Consider the following 23,813-nt stretch of genomic DNA (forward strand, 5'->3'; position numbering starts at 1 on the left):
GGGAGCCATCATTAAGAAGGCACAGGTCGTGGTCTGTAATAAATTGGTCTATAAGAAGACCTCGTCTAGATGGAAAGGCACTGCCCCACAAAGGATGATGAGCATTAAAATCCCAACAAGGAGGAAGGGAGGAGGAAGTTGCTGAAGAAGGGTGGTTAAGGTGGCAGGTGTAAGAGTCCTGTCACGAGGGAGATAAAGATTGCAAACTGTGACTGCAGAGTCTAAGTGGACCCTAACAGCAACCGCTTCCAATGTAGTTTGGAGAGGAATCCACGCGCTAGCAATGTCTGCAGGGACCAACGTACAAACGCCACCAGAAGCCCGCAAGGGTCCAACCCGATTTCGACAGAAAACACGGAACCCACGGAGGGTCGGTGAGTGAGCATCAGTAAAATGAGATTCCTGGAGAACCATACAAGCTGCAGAGTAGGACGAAAGAAGGGATTTCAATTCCGGAAGGTGACGATAGTATCGATTACAATTCCATTGGAGAACCACAGAACGATGGTTTAAATGAGGGCTGAACACGCTAAATTCAGTCATACCGCCTGGTCCCCACCTGTCACCGACAAGGAGGGGCGACATCCATGAACGACAGGTCAGAATCCGGTTGTGAAGTCGGGGAAGGGACCTCCGGTGACACCAGAGGCTCTATGTCCCAGGACTTATGTTTCTTCTTCTTTGCAGGCTGAGATTGAGGAGGGCTGTGTGGCATAAAGGAGCCAGCTGCAGCAAGATCAGGAACAGAAAGAGACCGGGCGACCTGGGGGCCGACAGACCGCGGCTCTCATGGTCGTTGCGCGGCAGCAGACCTTTGACCTGGAAGGTGCCGGTAAGGGGCATCCCGGGAGAAGCGCCCTTGACCGGCAGACGCCGAAGGAGTGGAACACTTCTCCAGCTGGGGAGGGGGAGCAGCGCCCATAGGACAAGGTGTGGGAGCCGCAGGGGAGGGGGGGAGGAGAGGGGTCCGGGATGGGGGTAAGGAAGGAGGAGGAAGGGGTGAAGATTTAACCAAGGCGTAACTAGATGTCATGGACACAGGGTGCAGTTGTGCATATTTCGTACTGGCCTCTGTGTAGGTTAAACAATCGAGGGACTTATACTCCTGTATCTTTTTTTCTTTCTTATATACTGGGCAATCTGGTGAACGTGGAGAATGACTACCATGACAATTTACACATACAGGAGGGGGAACACAGGGACTCCCCTCATGGAGTGGACGTCCACAGTCACCACAGAGAGGGGCCTGGGAACAGCGAGAAGACATGTGGCCAAATCGCAAGCACTTAAAACACCTCATAGGAGGTGGGATGTACAGCTTCACATCACAGCGATAGACCATAATCTTAACTTTCTCAGGAGGGTATCCCCTTCAAAGGCCAGGATAAAGGCACCAGTATCAATACGATTATCTTTAGGACCCTTCTGAACACGCCGAAGAAAGTGAACACCCCGCCGTCCGAGATTGTCCCGAAGTTCCTCATCAGTTTGAAGGATGAGGTCCGGTGAAAAATCACACCTTGTACCATATTTAGATACTGGAGGGTAATGGACACAGGAATTGTGCCAAGATGAGTACAGGCACGGAGGGCCGCAGATTGGGCAGCTGAAGCAGTTTTTATCAGCAACGAACCCGACCACATCTTGCTCAGGGAGTCCACTTCGCCAAACTTGTCTTCAATGTGTTCCACAAAGAATAAAGGTTTGACACTGGTGAAAGTATCTCCATCAGTCCTGGTGCAAACTAGATAACGGGGGAAAGGTTTTGCCCCTAGACGACGGGCCTGACCCTCTTCCCAGGGGGTAGCCATGGAAGGGAAGGCCGAAGGGGCAAGAGAAGCAGCACTTGAGGAATCAGTTACACGCAGAGAGACGGCTGCAGAAGAACGGCCAGAGTTTTGGACCCGTATGCGTTTCATCTGCATAGTGTCCACCCTGATACCACCCACTCCGATCAGGGGCTCTCCTCACGGGCGCCACCCAGCCATAGCAAGGGCCGTCTGGCACGGCGGCCATTGCCGGGAGTTCCGATGCTCCAGGGTGACGAGCAACCACTCCAAGGCATGCATGAGGTGGTCACAGCTCAGGTATCAGAAGTGTGATCCCTGTGTGTTCAGGGGGCTCAACCAAAAGGGTACATAGCGACCCCACCACACGGGCTGGCTACCGTACTGGCTACGCATCCTAGCATCAGACAACGACGTGAAAGAAAAGGTGGAATGTACTAGGAGGGCGCACGTCGGAGACACTAGGTAAGGTGCTCTTCCCCAAATGGCTCACACTACGGAGGAGAAATTTTGTAATGGAGGTCAAACCCCAGAGGGGGGACCAAGGAATGCCAAAAGGAAGAGATGATTACGCAACAAAGCCGGAGTGTAAAACCAACAGAACCAGGAGGATAGCGGGGGCTAACATAAGCAAGGACACCAATAAAGGGAGAGGAGAGGAGAGGGCGAGGGGAAAGGAGCATGGAGGGGAAAGGAGCATAGAGGGGAAAGGAGCATAGAGGGGAAAGGAGCATAGAGGGGAAAGGAGCATAGAGGGGAAAGGAGCATAGAGGGGAAAGGAGCATAGAGGGGAAAGGAGCATAGAGGGGAAAGGAGCATAGAGGGGAAAGGAGCATAGAGGGGAAAGGAGCATAGAGGGGAAAGGAGCATAGAGGGGAAAGGAGCATAGAGGGGAAAGGAGCATAGAGGGGAAAGGAGCATAGAGGGGAAAGGAGCATAGAGGGGAAAGGAGCATAGAGGGGAAAGGAGCATAGAGGGGAAAGGAGCATAGAGGGGAAAGGAGCATAGAGGGGAAAGGAGCATAGAGGGGAAAGGAGCATAGAGGGGAAAGGAGCATAGAGGGGAAAGGAGCATAGAGGGGAAAGGAGCATAGAGGGGAAAGGAGCATAGAGGGGAAAGGAGCATAGAGGGGAAAGGAGCATAGAGGGGAAAGGAGCATAGAGGGGAAAGGAGCATAGAGGGGAAAGGAGCATAGAGGGGAAAGGAAAGGAAATGCAGCCCGGGAGAGAAAGAAGGCTGCAATGGCTCGGGGCCCCGTGCTCGCCACGCACGTATCCACAAAAGGAGTTGTGGACCCCCTGGGGGGAGTACTGATGGGGGTTTCAGCATCATTACCAAGATGGGGATCAAGATTCCAGGCAATTTAAAAGGGGACCACCCAGAAGGAACAAGCATAGGATGTGTTTCCAGTGTAACAAAGAGGGGCACCTTGTATGGCAATTTCCAGTTCCATGGAAGGAGAGTCAAACAGCTGATGTCACAAGGAATGGAAGAGGCATGGTAGCGTTTTCTATTACTGGAGTGCTGTGTCTGTGTCAAGTCCGAGGTACGGAAACCACTGCCTTATCTTTGGGAACAACTTAACTAGGAACCAGTGTGCACCCTCCTTAACTATGGTAGTTCAGTTTGTCGTCTAGATTATCTGTGGTATTTGGAGTTCTGCCATACCTGTGAATTACCTTGTTTGCATCCATCCTCCCAATGTCGAGCTCTCACTGGGCAGATGTTGCCTCTGGTTGTCAAAACTGAGTATTGGAAAATTGTTGGCCTGTGAAGTGGAAAGTAATTAAAAATCTTTCAGTGAATTTAATTTTGGGGTGTGTTTTGTAAGTGGTAGTGGGTTGACATTAGATTGTCAAGGCAGGGTTGTTTATTTGAAATTTGACCCAGCTGAAAAACTCATTGTGCTCCTGTCAGGTTGCCACTGGAATTCATAGTGTTACCGCAATGTTCGCCATTTGGGCTCGGTCACCTTGGTCTAGTAGAGGTGAAGGAGGTACTGGAAGTTCTTGATTGTTTAGTGCAGATGTTAACTAACAGACTGGACATCACCAATAAAATCCAGTACAAGATTCGCCTTACAAATGACATTCCAGAGAGGTACGATCTTTACAACTTTCTCTATCAAAGATGAAATGTATATGTGCTTTGATTAATAATATGTTGTTCGATGGGGTCATCGGGCCCTCAACCTCAGCCAATGTTTCTCCCATATTCTCAATATCTATGGGCAGCAGAGCAGTGTTTCATCCAGTTGTGGATTATCGAGCAGTTAATGAGAAGGTAGTTTTGGAATCTGTCACTTCCAAATGTACCTAATTTGTTTTTCTTCATTCTGTGGGGCTCAGTATTTTACTGTCCTGGATCTCAATCAGGCATATTATCAGATCATGTTAACAGAGGATTCCAAGCATAGTACTGCCTTTTGTACAGACTGGAACCTCTACGATTTTAACAGGGTGGCCTTTGGTTTGTCAGTGGCAGCTGCCATTCTGTCTTGCCTTCTAGATTGTGTTTTGGGTGATTTCAAGTGTGTGTGTGTATAATTACCTATATGGCATTGTTATTTTTAGTGCTAGTCTGTCTGGACACCTGCAACATTTTGCAGGTTTACCAGAGGGAGGTGGGACTTGATGTGAAACCATCTAAAATCACACTGGTACATAGGTTTCATTCTCGGGACATCTTAGTTCCACTGATTGCATTAGAATTGACCAGGAGTATACTGGTGATTTGTGAAAATTCCCAGTTCCTAGAAATAAGAAAGGTGTGGTACCGTTCATAGACATGGCAAATGCCTTAACGATTTAAGAAATTTCAAATGGGATGGAAGTCATCAGGAATCTTTTGAAGGCATTAAGGTGGCACTAACCCACTAGTACTAGCCATACCCAATTTTGAGCTCCTGTTGTTCTTGCAGATGGACACCTGTAATTCTTCTGGAGCAGAAAGTGGCAGCTGGCCTCCTGCAGGAACAGAATGAGATGGGTCTGTGGCAGGCTGATGCTCTATAGCCTATGCACCTTAAAACTTTCACCTGTGGAGATGAAATATTTTATGTATGAATAGGAAGCCTTGGCAGTTCTGTTTTCCCTTGACAAATTCAGATTTTATTTTGAACACTGAGACTTTTGTTTAGAGACTGACACTCAGCCTCTTAGTTAGGTTTTGGCTCATTACTTCTGTAACACCCTCTTGGGCAGTCATTTGGGCATTTACACCACTGTTAAGATCAGACAATACATCGCCTGGTCCTCCCTGTATAACAAAGACTGAAGGTTGGTGGGGGTCAAGATCGTTCAACATGTCACCCGGTTTTCCCTGTATAAGGACATCCAGAATTTGGTGGGGGGAGTGTGAGCTGTAAGGGAGCTGAGCCCAACCCGAATTCTCCCATGGGGATTTTAGAGAGACACCTGATGCATAAATTTTTTATTGATTATATAGGACCTCTTCCACATGTGTGGGTGTTCGGCACCTATTAGTTATTATGAACAATTTCTCTTTTTTCTCTCTCATTCCGAGCAGAATGAGTGACTATTCTGGTAATTATCCAGCATTTGTTATGAATTTTTTCTCTTTATGGGCCACCCAGGGTGCTTGTTAGCAATAATGCTGCTGCTTTTGCTTCCCAGCTATTCATGAGGTTCTCCTTTGTCAGTGGAATTAAGGATGTGATCACAAATCCTTATTACCTGCACACTTTGCTGACCAGGTGAACTGAAAGTTGAAGGCTGTGCTTATCTTTTGCAACAAGGCTCAGATGAAGTGGGACATGTCAGTACCATGGGTCAATTTTGTCTTTAACACTGCACAACCCAAGTCCCTGGAGGCTCCTCCAGTATTCCTTATGCTAGCACATCCAGTCAATTCTCCTCTTGTCAACCTGTGGTCAATCAATGATTTGCTTCCAGAACAAGTCACCCTAGCATTAACACAGCACAACTGGAGCCAGGCTAGGCATAATACCAGAATTTCACATCACAGGCTAGCCATCTGCAACAATCATGGACTAAGTGGTTCAGTCCAAAGGTTGGGGACAGTGTTAGTCCAAAATCCTAATATTTCTCAAAAAGGGGAGTTAAGGTTCGCTAGCAAGCTGGCTCCTCAGTTCTCTGTACCCTATGAGATTGCCAGGGTTGTGAGCCTGGCAAACCACCTGGTTCTGAATTTCTGCACAAGTAAAGACTCACATGTGCTTATTACCCAGGTGAAGGAGAGTCAGATGTAAAGGGCTCTTTAATGGCAGGGCAGGTGGAATTTGGTTTGGTGGGGGATGTCAAGATATGGTGGGGTCCGTCTCTGAATTCCAGCCTCATGTGCCTGGCAGATGTCACTTCTCGCAGCTTGGAGCTCATGGAACCAGTGGTGTTGTGGAGCCACACTGGGTGGCGTGGAAAAGCAGTGCATTTCACAGGCAGTCGGTGTCTTGAAGCTGGACTGGAGGGTGATCCATGCAGGGCTCATGGGCGGCATGTGCTGCTTGGCCGAACTTTGTGCCACTATCATTATCACCATCACTACAATAAAACAATCTTCTTTCAATTATGGTAAGTGCCATAGTCTGATCAGCCCCAACGTTATGATCACCACTCTAAAAGCTGGTATGTCCACCTTTGGCACAGATAACAGCAGGGAGACATTGTGGCATGGAAGCAACTAGGGCTTGGTAGATCATTTGAGGTAGTTGGCACACATTATGTTAAATCATATCCCAGATGTGTTCGATCAGGGTCAGAGCTGGCATATTGGGTGGCCATAATATCAATTGGAACTCACCACTGTATTCCTCAAACCATTCCACCACACTCATGGCCTTGTGAAATTGTGCATAATTTTGATGAAAAATGCCACTGCCATTGCGAAATATGATCATCATGAAGGGGTGGACCTAACATGAACCATGGATGTTGTCACTAATTTCGAGGCTTGTGTGGCTCAGCAATACAGACAGCCATACCAAAGGTGAAACTGCAACGGAGGGGTATCTGCTGAGAGGCCAGACAAAGATGTGGTTGCTGAAGGAGGGGCAGCAGCTGATAGTGCAAACAGGTGAAAGCAAGGGGAAACTACAGCTATAAATTTTCCTGAGGGGATGCAGCTTTACTTTGTGATTAAATGATGAAGGCATCCTCATGGGTAAAATATTCCGGAGGTAAAATAGCACCCCTTTCAAATCTCCAAGTGGTGATAACTCGGGACCAAGTTGTTATCAGGAGAAAAAAAACTGGCGTTGATTGGTGCATGGAATGTCAGATCTCTTAATTCAGCAGGTAGGTTAGAAAATTTAAAAAGGGAAATGGATAGGTTAAAGCTAGATATAGTGGGAATTAGTGAAGTTCAATGGCATGAGGAACAAGACTTCTCGTCAAATGAATACAGAATTATAAATACAAATGAAATAGGGGTGATGGAGGTGTGGGTTTAATAATGGATAAAAGAAAAGGAGTGTGGGTAAGTTACTACAAACAGCATGGTGAATGCATTATTATAGTCAAGACGAACATGAAGCCCATGCCTACCACAGTAGTACAAATTTATATGCCAACTAGCTCCATGGATAATGAAACAATTGAAGGAATGTATGATGAGATAAAATTATTTAGATAGTGAAGGGAGACAAAAATTTAATAGTCATGAGGGAATGGAATTCGATAGTTGGAAAAGAGAAGGAAACGTAGTAGGTGAATATGGAATGTGAGTAAGGAATTAAAGAGGAAGCCATCTGATTGAATTTTGCACAGAGCATAACTTCATCATAGATTGTGCTCAAAAGTATCCACACACCCCAAAAACATTAGTTTCTCATATAGGTGCATTGTGCTGCCACCTACTGCAAGGTACTCCACATCAGGGACCTATGTAGTCATGAAAGAGCAGAATTGGGTGCTCCGCGTAACTCATGGACTTCGAATGTGGTCATGTGATAGGGTGTCACTTGTGTAATACATCTGTGTGTGAGATTTCCACACTCCTAAACATCCGTTGGTCCACTGTTTCCAATGTGATAGTGACACTGAAACATAGAGGGACACGTACAGCACAAAAGCGGATAGACCGATCTTGTCTGTCGACTGACAGATACTGCCAACACTTAAAGAGGGTCGTAATGTGTAATAGGCAGACATCTATCGAGACCAACAGACAGGAATTGCACACTGCATCAGGATCAACTGCAAGTACTATGACAGTTAGGCAAGTGGTGAGAAAACTAATTTCATGGTCGAGAAGCTAATCAATTTGTTAGAGGAGCTTGAAATTTATAAAGCAAAAATCAGAGAACCAACTAAACTGCTTAACTGGTAAAATGACTGTGCCCAAAGCCTACTTTGCTTTATTTGACAATGTTTTACTCTAACCACTGCACGCCACTGTTATATATGGTGTGTTGGTAAGTTCACCTAGTACTGAGTGCATCACTAATTTACTTAGTTTTCATACGTTTTACGCATGACTCTAGTATGTTCTTGTTCCTTCTCTATTCATTTCATAGACTGCATTTATCAGATAATGTGGATCATCCATTGTTACAGAATTTTATCATTATTTTCTTGCAACGGAGTGCCGCAGGGTATGAAGGGCCCTCTGCCGGTCACGTTCCTCCAACCACTTCCCGCCTGTGTGGAATACTGGCGTTAGTGCTAACAGAGGGCACTGATTATGTGCAGCACTATGTTTTCTTTCATTTGTGGCTCCTTTAGCAATTTGTTTTATGGTTGTTTAATATTACCAGGTGCACTGTCACTGGTGTTCAATATTAACGTCATTATCTAGAATATTGGCACTTGAGCACATGTCAACCACTGTTTCTTAACTCTTCCTCTTTATAACAATATTAATTATGTCTTTTTTACTACTTTTTATTACTGTAATGCCTTTTATAAATTATAAGCTTATTACAGACTTCAACTACTGTATCCCCCTTTATTTCTGCTGTTTCAATTAATTATTGAAAACTAGTGTATGCCAACATTAGCGACATATGGTGACCTTACAACACAAACACCTTCTGGCTACTGTACAGCAGCTTGTTTTCAACAGTAGCACTACTGACAACATGACTCGTGCATGTGATGTAATTTATATGTTACGGTATATTCATAATGTATTTGATGATGCTGGTGCTGATTTAACATTTAACAATGCTACTATGGCTGCAGTACATTAGGACTTTGTTTTTATGAAACAGGTATGCCTCTTCATATTTAAAGTGCAGAAATATGTCAGTAGTACTTTTCATTATGGTCTTTTTATTGTTTTTTTTAAGCTGTAGACAATCTGCGAGTATTTATGTTTTTCCCATTTTTTGTTGCAGTTCTGATGGTCAAAAGTTTGTGACCATAGACATAAATTAAAGGAAACTTAGCCTAAATTGGTGTCTTGTTTTTCATGGAAGGGCTTCACCGCTTATTGTTTTGTGCGGCACTATCACAGCACAGGCCTACATTGATGTTGTAAGCACCGTCTTGCTCCCCACTGTTGAAGAGCAATTTCGGGATGGCAATTGCACCTTTCAACACTATCACTTATTCACGATGCACGGCCTGTGGTGGAGTCGTTACATGACAATAACATTCCTGTAATGAAGTGGCCTTCATGGAGTCCTGACCTGAATCCTATACGACATCCTTGGAAAGTTTTGGAATGCCGACTTTGTGCCAGGCCTCACTGACTGACATTGATCCCTCTTCTCAGTGCAGCACTCTGTGAAAAATGGGCTGCCGTTACCCAAGTAACATTCCAGCACCTGATTGAACATATGCCCACAAAAGTAGAAGCTGTCATCAACGCGAAGGGTGGACGAACATCATATTGAATTCCAGCATTACTGATGGAGGGCACCACGAAATTTAAAGTCATTTTCAGCCTGGGGTCCAGATACTTTTGATCACATAGTGTAGCTAACACTTCGTTAAAGAATTATGGCAGAAGGTTGTACACATGGAAGAGGTCTTGAGACACTGGAAGGTTTTAGATAGATTATGCAATGGTAAGACAGAGATTTAGGAATCAGGTTTTAAACTGTAAGACATTTACAGGGGCAGATGTGGACTCTGACCGCAATTCATTGGTTGTGAACCGTATATTGAAACTGAAGGAACTGCAAAATGGTAGGAATTTTAGGAGATGGGATCTGGATAAACTAAAAGAATCAGAGGCTGTGCAGTGTTTCAGAGAGCATTGGGACACCACTGACAAGAATATGGGAAAGAGACACAGTAGAAGAAGAAAGGGTAGCTTTGAGAGAATAGTGAAGGCAGCAGAGGGTCAAGTAGGTAAAAAGACGAGGGCTAGTAGAAATCCTTGGGTAACAGAAGAGAGATTGAATTTAATTGATGGAAGGAGAAAATATAAAAATGCAGTAAATGAAGCAGCCAAAAAGGAATACGAACATCTCAAAAATGATATCGACAGGAAATGCAAAATAGCAAAACAGGGATGGGTACAGAGCAAATTTAAGGATGTAGAGGCATATACGACTAGGGGCAAAATAGATACTGCCTACAGGAAAATTGAAGAGACCTTCGGAGAAAAGAGAACCACATAAGAGTATCAAGAGCTCAGATGGAAAACCAGTTCCAACCAAAGAAGGGAAGGCAAAAAGGTGAAAGGAATATATAGAAGGTCTCTACAAGGGCAATGTACTTGCAGGCAATATTATGGAAATGGAAGAGGACGCAGATGAGGATGAAATGGGAAATATGATACTACATGATGAGTTTGACAGAGCACTCAAAAACCTTAGTTGAAAGAAGGCCCTGGGAGTAGATGGCATCCATTAGAACTACTGACAGCCTTGGGAGAGCCAGCCTTGACAAAACTCTACCATCTGGTGAGCAAGATGTACGAGACAAGCAAAATACTATCAGACTTCAAGAAGAATATAATTCCAATCCCAAAGAACACAGGTGTTGACAAGTCCGAAAATTACCGAACTATCAGTTTAATAAGTCACAGGTGCAAAATACTAACACGAATTCTTTGCAGACAAATGAAAAAACCAGTAGATGCAGACCTCGGGGAAGATAAGTTTGGATTCAATAGAAATTTAGGAAAACACGAGACAATATTGACCTACATTTCTAGCATTTGTAGGCTTAGAAAAATGCTTTTGACAATATTGAATGGAATACTGTCTTCAAAATTCCAAAGGTGGCACTCACTGAGTGCAGGGAGCGGAAGGCTATTTATAATTTGTACAGAAACCAGATGGCAGAGTCGAGGGGCATGTAAGGGTAGCAGTGGTTGGGAAGGGACTGAGACAAGGTTGTAGCCTACCCCGATGTTGTTTAATCTGTATATTGAGCAAGCAGTAAAGGAAACAAAAGAAAAATTTGGAGTAGGAACAATCCAAGGAGAAGAAATAAAAACTTTGAGGTTTGCGGAGGACGTAATTCTGTCAGAGACAGCAAAGGACCTGCAAGAGCACTTTAACGTAATGGACAGTGTCTTGGAAGGAGGATATATGATGAACATCAACTAAAGCAAAGTGAGGATGATGGAAGGTAGTCTAATTAAATTATATGATGCTTACGGAATTAGATTAGGAAATGAGACACTTAAAGTAGTAAAGGAGTTCTACTATCGGGGGGCAAAATAACTGATGATGGTCATAGTAGAGAGGATATAAAATGTAGATTAGCAATGCCAAGAAAAGCCTTTCTGTCCGAAAGATATTTATTAACATGGAGTGTAAATGTATGTGTCAGGAAGTCTTTTCTGAAAGTATTTGTATGGAGTGTATCCATGTATGGAATTGAAACATGGATAATAAAGTGTTTAGACGAGAAGAGAAGTTTTCGAAACATGGTGCTATAGAAGAATGCTGAAGATCAGATGGGTAGATCATGTAATTAATGAGGAGGTACCGAATAGAATTGGGGAGGAGAGCAATTTGTGGCACAACTTGACTAGAAGAAGGGATCAGTTGCGAGGAAATGTTCTGAGGTGTCAAGGGATCACCAATTTAGAATTGAAGGTAAGTTCGGAGGGTAAAAATCATAGTGGGAGACCAAGGCATCAATACATTAAACAGATTCAGGAGGATGTGGGTTGCATTAGTTACTCAGAGATGAAGAAACTTGCACATGATAGAGTAGCATGGAGAGCTGCATTAAGGGGAGCCGGAGGTGGTCAAATCCAAAAAATTACGATTTTTTTTGCTACCGAAAATTAATTGGAACATTCCTCTTTAATCTTTAATGTAAACTTTGAATTATTGTTCTACTCGCCCTAGAAGTGGAGTTATTACCATTTTCCCCCACGCCTGCAGAGGAAATGGGCGGCCGCTGAATGCATCTAACACCCTCTCTTGACTTCCTGGCGAACTGCTTGGGATTTTCTCGGCCTGTTACGCATACAGCGCCTTATGTTATGCATACAGCGAGTGTGCAAGGGTTGGCTACATTGTTTTGTTACAAATGAAGCACTAAGAGCGCGGAACATCATCTCTTTGCTGTTTACCATTTCGAATTAGTTCAGTGTTGCGCCTGTTGTTGGTAGTATTATACTTCTTGTGTAAAGCATTGTTCTGGTTACGATGCCACGTTTTAGTAACCGTGTATATAAGAGGAAGAACGTAGGGAAAAGAAAATTAACACTAATACCAAGTTGCGATACTACAATTGCTGAAACAGTGCGTTCTTCTGCTAAGCAACACATGGGCGGCCACAGCCATGTGACATCTTCTAGCAAGAAGCTGACTGGTGGAAGCGACAGATTTCGTGAATATGTTAGTGACAGTGATGATATTAACGAAGTACTGAATATTGGATTATTATCTTCTGTACTGAAAGAAAGTGTTCTGTGCAAAATGTGTTCAAGTGTAGGAGTGGGACTAGAGATAACAAAGCAGTTTGGTTTAGCTTGTGAGATGAAGATAATCTGTGCATGTTGCAAGTATCAAGTGACTTTCTACAATTCACATGCCAGTCTCTTTGGTAAAAATGGACGAATTAGAGTGTTTGATGTGAATGTTCGAATTGTGTATGGTCTTCGATCCATTGGAATATGGTCTGCTGCTGGTAAACTGTTTTCTGGTATTATGAACCTGCCATCACCTCCAAGCAAATTTGGGTACTACTGTGAACTGGTAGGATCCTCTGTTGAAGACATGGCTTTGAAAACCATGAAGGAAGCAGTGGAGGAATCTGTAGAAATGAACAGTGGTTCTACAGATTTGGTAGTGGCATTAGATGGTTCCTGGCAAAAGAGGGGCCATAAATCCCTGAATGGGGTTGTAACTGCTACTTGTGGTGATAGTGCAAAAGTGATAGATGTTGCAATATTATCAAAACATTGTAGGTGCAAAAATAAAATCAAAGGAAAGCACAGTGGAATCTGTGAGGCAAATTTTAGTGGATCAAGTGGAGCAATGGAAGTGGATGGAGTGAAACAAATTTTTGAACGTTCAGTTCCCACATACAACGTTAGGTACAAATACTACCTTGGGGATGGTGACTCCAAAGGTTTCAAGACTATAGAGGAACTGAAACCATATGGAAATGAATTTGTAGTTGAAAAGTTGGAATGCATTGGGCATGTGCAAAAGTGTATGTGTGCACGGCTTTGAAGGCTCAAACAAACTTTGGGTTCAAGTAAGCTCAGTGATGGAAAGACAATAGGAGGGAGAGGCAGGCTTACTGATGAGGTGATTGAACGTCTACAGAGATACTATGTGTATGCTATAAGGCAAAATGCTAGTAATGTTAGTGACATGCGAAAAGCAGTGTGGGCATTGTTCCTTCATACTGCCTCTTCCAATGAATACCCTCAACATAGCCTGTGCCCAAAAGATTCCTGGTGTAAATATAATGCAAAAAAGGACTATGATCACAAACATGGTTTGCCAGCAGCTGTGATAAATGCAATAAAACCAATTTTTCATGACTTAGCACAGCCAGAATTGTTACACCAATGTTTACACGGAAAGAAGCAGAATCCTAATGAGAGCGTAAACAATTTGATTTGGAAAGTGATTCCTAAAAGTGTCTTTGTAAGCATGAAAACACTGCACTTTGGCATTTATGATGCAATAGCAACCTACAACCAAGGGGACAGTGTGAAGTTCTGAAGGCATTAGGATTTACAGCTGGGGTGAACACTGTACGAGCACTAAGAAATATTGACAGAGAAAGGATAAGAGGAGCAGAAAGAAGAGAAAGGCATATGATGGATGATGGAACAACAGGCCAGAAAAGAAGACAGAAGAGGAAGCTTTTGGAGGATGAAGAAGAAGACCCTGTTAATCCATGCTATAGTGCAGGAATGTATTGAGAAACTTTGATAGCCATTTCCCATAAATTAGAATTTTTCGAATATAGGGAACATTTTCTCAAAATCCACTGAAGCTACAGAGATGAAATTTTTATACAGCACTCCTAGTGGTCAAACACTGTAACGCAGCCATTTGGCAATATGTTCAGTAGTTTCATGTCAGTTTAATTATAAAGCAATTATTTGTAAAAAAATTTGGGTCATTAATAAAAAAATAATTGGAAGGAAACCAGAAAAGATACTCCAAATTCCCTCTGTCATAACTGAAATACTAAACCACTCTATATGTAAAAAAATTCAAATTTTTCTATTTGGTAGTTTATTCATAAATGTTCCTCAAACTTAGTGATTTTAACATGGGCAGCATAGGCACCTCCGGCTCCCCTTAAACCAGTCTCAAGACTGAAGATCAAAATGATGACGTAAGAGGTGGGTGTGGTTTGCAACCAGTTTACAATACTCCTTTTCTAACACATGCCTTGCACGAGCTCCAGTGAACCCATCGATGCCCACATGGTCTTTTCCCAGAGTATAATGGAGGTCCTGCCAGTACAGGAGTAAAGGAACTGTTCCCTTTGTGGGTGATGGAAATGTACCCTCCCAAAGGCAGGACCATGCAGTGGTCTGCCATTGTGCCAAATCCAGCACCAATCATTACATGTCTATTTCAGTTAAAGTTGTTGATTTCATGGAATTAACACTGGCACATTCGTGGGTCATCAGCTAACCAGACTCATCATCATTATGAGTCTTTTGAGCATTGTGCATTCAGACACACTTTTACTTTGCCCAGCAATAAAGTCTGATGTTAGTTACACCATAGTTTGCTGCCTGCCTTGTTTTAACAGTCTGCCCAACCTATGATGTCTACCATCTGTCATGACAGGTGCTTGCCCAACCCCCTAATGCCTGGACATGGTTTAACCTTTGTTTCACCCTGTGTTGAAGACAACTGCCACAACACTCCTCAAACACCCAACAAGCTGTGCAGCTTCCCAAATGCTCCTGCCAAGCCTTCCAGCCATCAAAATCTGCTCTCGGTCAGACTAAGATAGATTGTGCGCAGTCCCTATTTTACATCCAGTCAGCATGCTCATTGATACTCCTTGCACCATGCGTGTGACTAGAAGACAAGGTTAGATGCTATTGCCTGGATGAGTTTATATTGATAGCAAATCCACGGTCATAATGTTTTGGCTGATGTGTATATGGATGTAGTATTATGACTTCCAAATGGAGGCTAGGCAATAACAAGGGAACCGTTCTGCAACATTTGAGGCAATTGTCAAATGCATCAATTTATTACAAGGGTGTATCAGAAAATAATGCTTCCAAATTTTTTATTCTGTTCTTTATATCAGTTAAAGTATTACTTGTCACGCATATTACTCTGTTGATGTTTCCACTTTTCTGAAAATATGCAGGACCCTCCTGCTGGAGAGCTTTGAATTACAGTGTGTAAGATGGGTGTGTTATTTAACCATGTTGACATGTGAAAAAATCCTCAGAAACAGAGCACTAATTCAAATAGTTCACACACACACACACACACACACACACACACACACACACACACACACAGGGCACCCTTTCCTTCAACATGACAACGCCAGACCGTACACAACCTGCAACAGTCTGACACCTTTGATTCGTTATTATTGATCATCCGCCATAGTGTCCCGGCTTGATTCATTGAATTTTCAACTGTTTTCAAAGCCTAAAGAACACCTTCAAGGATAATAGTGATGAATTGGTGTGAGCAGAGGAGAGGCTGTGCAGCTGTCAACAAAATCAAACATTCTACAGTAATTACACCAACAACCTGGTGTCTCTTTGGGAGAAAGGTGTTCAGTGCCAGGGTGACTATGTTTGAAATAAATATATAAACATTACGAATAAAGGTGTAAAATGTTAATAAAGTTTGTTTTAATTAAAATGCTTCAATAATTATCAAATAAAAATTTTGAGCCTTTACTTCCCAGCATGTCCTCATGCCCAAACTATACACCAATCAAAAATTAAGTTTTAATTAATTTGGCAAAGGTGTCTCAACTGATATAACATCTACATGCATCTCTTAAGGTCATAAGGAAGTTCAGTGCATCAACTAACTCAGCACACATTGTAAGAGAAGACTTATTGTGGGTAAAAGTTACAATCTAGGCACCATTTGGATTTTTTAGTAAACATTAGGCTGTGCTACTGGTCAATTTGCTACATCCTTTATTTGGCTTTCACATTTCTAGGCTTTGTCAGCTCGCACCCACATTGCCACCTTTCAACCTAGGCTAGGCCTTGAGCTGCACTATGGGTCAGTCACCACAACCAATATTTCAAGGGGGCTAAGCACCCCATTTTAACCTTTTAGCGTTTGAATAGTTCTGTGGTTCAGGTCCAAGGTGAATGATTCTTCAAATTGCTTTTCATTCACATGCTGTGTGTTGTGCATACATATCATTCTATATGTCAAACAATCATTATGCCAGGGGTAAAAGCCAAAGCCTGAACTATGTTGGGTCTAACCAATCTTTTACTGTATTTAATAAAATTTAGTATATTTACTTTCTCACGGTGCTGGTTTAGGTCTACTGTACTGATACTTCTCATCAAATGAATTGCCGCACATAGTTTGTACAAACTATAATAAAACACACACATATATTCAAATGCAAATGCTGCATTAATGCTATCACAGTACTTCTGCAGTTGCACCCAAGATGGATGTTTAAACAGACTTGTTCAGCACAGATAGTTGAAAAGTAGTTTGTGAGATTGTCTCAGGACCCTCAGTTCTGGTTGGCAGAATAAAAATATTAATGGGACCAAGTGAATTTGTTTGCCTGCTGATAGCCAAATACCCTACAAACAGTTGCACTACATCAGATTTTAAGTGACATATATATGTAAGATTATTGACAGCAGTAACTAACATTCTGCCAGTTTCACAAACAATGTGTGTAACAATGTGCAGCAAACGCAGAAAGTGATTATGAACAAACCTATCAATATTTAATATGTAACCCCACGGCTTCATCAAAACTGCTGCCGACATACAAATTGATTCTGCACCTACCAGCTGTGTACCAATTTATGCTTCCAGGTGATATTTGTCTGAAATTTAACTTTAGTGCTGACAGCTCTACTTACACTTTGTTCACATATTCAAAATCAACGCCTAATGTTAATAGTACTACAAAACGTACATCTCAGGTTGGTGACCATGCGAATGTGACTTTAAAGTTATTTACAATTAACTTATTTTACATCATCAATAAATAAATGACAATTCTCATTCCACACCACAATACACTGCAATAATGCATTAACTGTAACCATACCATTTATAAATGTAATGGCACTTAACATTCACTATAGTCAGTTATTCTTAAGCTGCACATTAAGGTTGTCATTTTAAAGAATTATCAGAGCAGAATATACCCACTTTATGGCAACCACCTTATCAGTGTAACTGGATTGTGCATTAAGGTTTTCCATGTTTATTGAACATTAAATTGAAACTCTTGCTCAGTTCTATGTGAGGTTTAATACAAGGCTTATTTCAAACTGTGCAACATGTCATATTTAAGACAATGTTCATCAGTTTAGTAAACACAATTACTCGTTTCCAGCAGTATGACATGAATTTTATGTATTCACACACTATACACATAAATTAATGGAACACAGTTAAGAAATATGAGTAAGCTACTCACCATGGAGTGTAACTCAATTTTTACTTCATCTGTTTCCTCTTTTTTTATCCACATAGTTGGGTCCTGGTCCATGGCTTCAGTTCTACAGTCTGAAAAAGAAAAGCAATCAGATAAGAATAGATGCACTCTGTTTCCATTGTTACCATGAGGTATCACTCAAAGGCAGTATTTTCACTCATCTACTGCACGCAGTAGTGGCTGAGGAAAAGTGGCTGAGGAAAAGTGTGTTGAGTGATATAAGCTCATTTACATTTTTCATGTCATGAAGAGTGAGAACAATCAAAATAACATGCACTGGAAATGGAATATTTACAGTTGCTACTGGTTCTTTGTAACACTGGCTTGTAGATACTGTCCTATGAGGCAATTTTGGAAGATGTGTATTTCCTTGTCCATGCACTAACTTCAGTATTACAAACAATCTAAACAGTCAATAGATCGAAGAGAAATTACTGGATAACACCAAATATTTCATTCTACACTTTGTTCGTTGTGTTATTTTCAGTCCAATAGGGACATGATGAAAATCTGGACATACAGATTGTTTATCAATGACTATGCATATTCAACATAGGTATTACTGAAACTTTCTCCATCTGTATTCATTCACCGTTGTATACACAATTTACCATAAGCATCATTTTGGAATCTTAACCTGGTATTAAAAAAAACCATAAACCTGTAACGTAGATTGCACACTGAAATGCCTAAGCTCTCATTCTTAATTACCATCAAGATTAAACACTGGTGAGTTTTTTCTTACGAAACTGATTTACTGAAACTACTTCCTACTAACTGTAACTATGATGAGTGATCTATTGAGTTCTGATGACATGTAATGCTTTATGTTTGACGAATTACAGTTAATTTGTACCTCGTATTTCGCCAGTTCCTAAATTACAGTATTCTTATACAGTAGTCCATTAAAACCCACACACTACAACAAAATGGTATTTACACATGATTAGACGAATATAACGACACGAATAATCAAAGCACAGTGAAAACTAACAAAATTCAACATAATTACAGCATTTCCTTTCATGTGAACTTGCTCAAACCATGAATTGAAAAAATGCTTACGTTAGCACTACAATCTGGCACCGCTCTATGTCTACATCAGATCACAGCAAATTATCATCACGAACATTATGACACTTAAGTCAACATAACCGCACTAACATAGCGAATGTTAGAACTTCACTGTCCGCCTTTTCCCGTCAGTCACGAAATACATGACGGAAATCACTGCATAGGCAAACTGCTTCTGACAACACGTCATAATCTCAACCGTTTCTTTTATGAAGATACACGTAGCGACTTTACCGGACAGGCCAAAAATAGCAACCACTAATAAACCAGGTATTTGGCTGTTATGAACATAACCTGAAAAATTACAACATTCACACACCGTCATCAACTCAGCTGTTATTGTAATATAAATGAAATACCGTGTTAATTTACTCCCGGAACAATTTTTTCACTCAATCTTGTTTGCAGTTTATAAACGCTTATAAATTACCACGCAAAGTCACGAAGTTGCATCTGACTACACACTGACACCAGCTAAAACAAAGAACTTCCACCAAGACGAAGCTCTATACCGTGGGCTGTGAGACAAGCAGTAAGGTAGAAAGGGAAAGATAAAATGCGAAAATTAAATTCCATGGGATATTCTATCCCTTTGGTAAACCCTTATCGCTATTTTAGTACAACAACGAGATAACGTAAAATAGTTGTTACTGAAGGAATGCGTTTGAAAGTTTTTGGAATTTTAAATCTTCACTGTACTGTATGGGAAGCACTATTCTGAACAGGGACATCACATCGTCGTAACTTTCCATTGTTACAGGCAGGATGGGCATGCACAAAGTGCTTGACAGTGAGAACTTGTTGATTTTTCTTGTTAGAGTTATGAGCTCTAAACTCTTCTTCAAAGTTTTCTTTAAATCGCATACCAAATGGACGCTGTTTTATGATATTCCCATCCGAAGAAGAAAGGAAGATTAGATTTAACGTCCCATCGACATCAATGTCATTAGAGACAGTGCACAAGCTCGGACTGTGTTAAGGACGGGGAAGGAAATCGGCCATGCCGTTTGAAATTGAACACCCCAGCTTTTGCTTGGAGCGATTTAGGGAAGTCACGGAAAACCTTAATCTCTGTTGTCAGATACTGGTCTGCACCATCGTTCTCCCAATTGCGAGTCCAGTGTGCTAACCACTGCACCACCTCCCTCGGTCTTAGCCACCTGACTAGTTTCTTGTTCACATCTTCTTTCGAAACAGCAACATAGCGAATGATATGATACTGTCAATTGATGATCTTTTCACGGGTTGTTTCACGAACAATATAAGGTTTGTCACCCCCTTCTCGCATATTCATCAATAGTATTCCAGTCAGCAGGCCAGTCCACTTTTACCAACTTTTTTAAAATTCTGTAGTGACTGCCAAATGCAATGAGGTACATTCCATTTCACTGTGATGAATAAACATGATTTTCAAATCAAGGAATTATAGGTTAGATTTTCCAGTGTTTGATTAATTCTAGGTTAGATATTTCCTGAAGAGCGGACGAGCACATTGCTGCAACAAATCTGTTTAGATTCTGTTCTGCACAACAATCACTAAAATGAGCTTTCCCGTTGCAGATAGAGCCTTCAACATCCATACAAATCTCGCTATCTCACATCTTCCTCGCTTTTCTTGTATTTCCGAGCACAGGAAACAGTCTTTTTGTTTTGACTTTGTTATTGTCTGTAAAATTAAAAACAAAAATCAGTCGCTGCTTATAAAACAAGGCACTGTTGATGGGATCAGTTGTTCTCAACAAAACCTGCTGGAAACAGAAGTTGCAGTTTACAAAAGTCATATATAAGTTTTGGGCTCACTCCATCTCTTGTTTCATCTCCTGCCTGTTTCTAAAAGATGAGCATTATAATTAGGTGTAGGTGCTCCTTTATTGACACCAGTGGTACTCTAGGGCATGTATAGACGTCACTTATCTTTTTTTGTGATGATGAATACAGATACTATAATCCTCCGAAACTGTCTTCCTGTAAATATGGTCTGTATGCACAGATTTGTATAGGGATCTCATGAGTGTGATGTTAAGTGACAATCTTAGGAATTTTCTTTTCTTTTTCCAGAGTGAACGTAGTAAGACTGAGCCACTGAAAAACTCAACTTGATTCCTGACACCATCTCAGATTTCTGGTGAACTCAATTTCCTTAGATGATGGTCCTTCTGCCTGCTTCAGTTGTGTTTTCCAAAGCTCTTTTCTTCATCACTATAACCCCAACACCTTAACAGATTCCAAGTTTATTCAGGAACATGGTCTTAAAGACTTGGATTCATTCTGTTCCTCATAGCAAGTAGAACATGACAGTGAAGTTCCTTTTTGAGTTCACTCATGTGCTAGCTTTTAAAGATCTTGCCGGAATTACTGCAAATAAAGCCTCTTTTTCTCTCATACATCTCTAATTTGTAATATATTTAAGAAATGTTCAGCCTTTGTGCATGGACAAACTTCTTATGACATTTACTTCTGCAGTTGTCTCAACATGAATCTTTCATGTAAGCTCCTGGAACATGGAGTCCTCTCGATGAAATGTTGGATTCTTTGCACCAGTATCTGATTTTGAAAACATTTATATCCCTGTTTTCTCAATTTTTATATAATTTTTATAGTACTGCTTGTCCTTCAAAGTGTTTCTCCTCTGTGTCTAAATTCTGTTCTGTAAAGGGGTGCACATCGGTAGTGTCACCTTCATTGACTGTCTGCAATAGCTCTGAACTTTGTCACCATCAGTTAGCTTTAACTGCTTCTAATTAACATTTGCTCATTTTTGTGGATCTTCATCTGATTCATCACCAAATGTTAGATGGTGTTCCAAAATAGGAGAGATATCTGATGACAGATGTGAATCATGATTGTTGTCACTGGCGAGGAAAGTATACTGACTGATTTGAGTGGTTTCTCATTCAGGAAACAAGAAGAATCAAGTCTCACTCTTCAGCTAGACAAAAATTTTAAAAAAGTGCTTCCATTCTGCACCCAGTGAAACGAAGGAAACAGGAAAGAGAAATGAAACGTTGAAATTTGATTTCTAGGCTGCAGTATTTCAGAAGAACATTGATATACATACAAGCAGGAGACTGCAATTCTATAGAGCAGTGGTTCCCAACAGGTGGTCCACGGACCCCCAGGGGTCCGCGAGCTATGCCAGAGGGGTCCGCAAGATGCTATTAGTATAAAAAACATATCAAATATTTCATATGATAACAGATATTTTTGTTTTGGCAGCTTTCTGCATGAGCAGAGCATTAGCGAATGCTAACTTCTGCGTTTAGCCTCTTCCTAGAGCCAACTGACACTAGCACACTCTAAGACGGGACGGGACGGCGCGAGACGCGTCCCGTCCTAGAGTGTGCTAGTGTCAGTTGGCTCTAGGAAGAGGCTAAACGCAGAAGCTAGCGTTCGCTAAAGCTCTGCTCATGCAGAAGACGCGACAGACGCGACAGACGCTTCAGGAAACGGGAAGTTTCAACCCACAACAACGCCATCGTCATTGCACTCGCACAGACGAAGCTGCCGGAGTTACTGATCCTGCTTCAGTTGCTATGAATCCACATGTGAGCACACAGCAGCCTGAACACGCGATTGGCATTCCTAAATCCAGTGTAGATCCTGTTCTTACACGTCACCTGTTCCATCCTTACCATGTACACCTATATCAAGAATTACATGGGAATAATTTCCAGAATCGTGTACAGTTCTGTCAGTGGGCACAGCATCAAATCCTCGCTAACCCGATCTACTTCTCCAATGTTCTATTTACCGATGATGTTTCTTCTCGCTACTCCCCGTTTCTCATTTTTCTGAGAGTGGGAGTTTTCGTGCTTTTTATTTTCTTGGACAAATGTACAACACCCCTAATTCTTTTATTAGTTAATGGAGTAACTTCTGGGCTGAAAATCAGGCAGTCTTACATTGCCGCCACGTAACTGGTGCTTATTATACACTTTTTTTGTTAAGTGTTCGCTTGTAGTCAGGGTTATTTGATGTCGTCAGTGTTTTAGACAATAGATCGGGTCTGAAATGCACTAGTTTCTTTCAGGCTACTTTTTGTTGGTAATTTTCTTTTCTTTCTATGCTTAAGAGAGGTTCAACAGAGTTCACGTCGACACTCCACAGAAAAGCCCATTCCTGCACAGTAGACAACCAACTCCAAATACTAACTGCCGTTTGTGGAAAAGATTAAATTCAAATAGTACTGTCAACCAACAAGGTCACACAACTAATGCAAATGCGGCGCTCAGAGCCACAAGGGCCAAAAGCACGCCGTCTTCGACTTCCATATTTGAGAATTTCAAAGAAACCAGTGAGACAGTGGGACAACTATTCGTTAATGTTCAGATATACATAGAATGTGGGCCTACCGACATAAACATGACAGACGTCAGAAACATCAATAAATGCTACAGTCTCCCAATCGACCATTATGTGCTTTATGGCTCTAAGCGCCTCGAATGGATTCCTGTATGATAAAATCCAGAACTTTATGTAGTATACTTCAGAATCCCATGAAATATCTTTTTTTATCAGTATAACTATAGCATTCACTGATTCCGATCTGATTTTATTATACAGTGAGTGAATTTGCATATCTGTGTAGCGCGCTATCACCTTGTGGGATTTATGGCGAACGTAGATGAAGGTCTGCTGCAGTGCACTGGCACCTCGTGGCACTGGCATATACAGGGTGTTTCAAAATGAATACATGGGTTTTAAAACTTTGTACTACATATTATATTCACTTTACGATTATAAATAATACATCAAATGATAGAGAAACACGAACAGTTTTTCTTACAATTATTCAGTGTGAACACCGACCACACATTGAGTCGATAGGCGAGTTGTTCCGAAACCTTGATCAATGTGTCAGGAGTAACTGTTGCAGTAACACTGTTTGTAAAGTCGGATAGATCAGCTGGTATCAGAGGGACATACACATGTTCATGTCATATCG

At 41.7% G+C, this 23,813-nt stretch overlaps 1 protein-coding gene across 1 annotated transcript in view; it reads right to left on the reverse strand.

Annotated features, from left to right (window-relative positions):
• The window catches only part of LOC126213527 (zinc finger protein 708-like), a 139,150-nt gene extending 119,779 nt beyond the window's left edge, over nt 1-19,371 (reverse strand). Inside the window, exons 1-2 of the mRNA XM_049941371.1 lie at nt 19,299-19,371; nt 17,777-17,865 (exon numbers count right to left, since the gene is read on the reverse strand). Coding sequence (XP_049797328.1) covers nt 17,777-17,848 — 72 coding nt within the window. The 5' untranslated portion in view covers nt 17,849-17,865; nt 19,299-19,371. The remainder of the gene's footprint in view (nt 1-17,776; nt 17,866-19,298) is intronic.
• Nucleotides 19,372-23,813: the final 4,442 nt, after the last annotated feature.

The sequence above is a fragment of the Schistocerca nitens genome, chromosome 11, assembly GCF_023898315.1.
Source record: "Schistocerca nitens isolate TAMUIC-IGC-003100 chromosome 11, iqSchNite1.1, whole genome shotgun sequence".
In the NCBI taxonomy this organism is placed as follows: Eukaryota; Metazoa; Arthropoda; class Insecta; order Orthoptera; family Acrididae; genus Schistocerca; species Schistocerca nitens.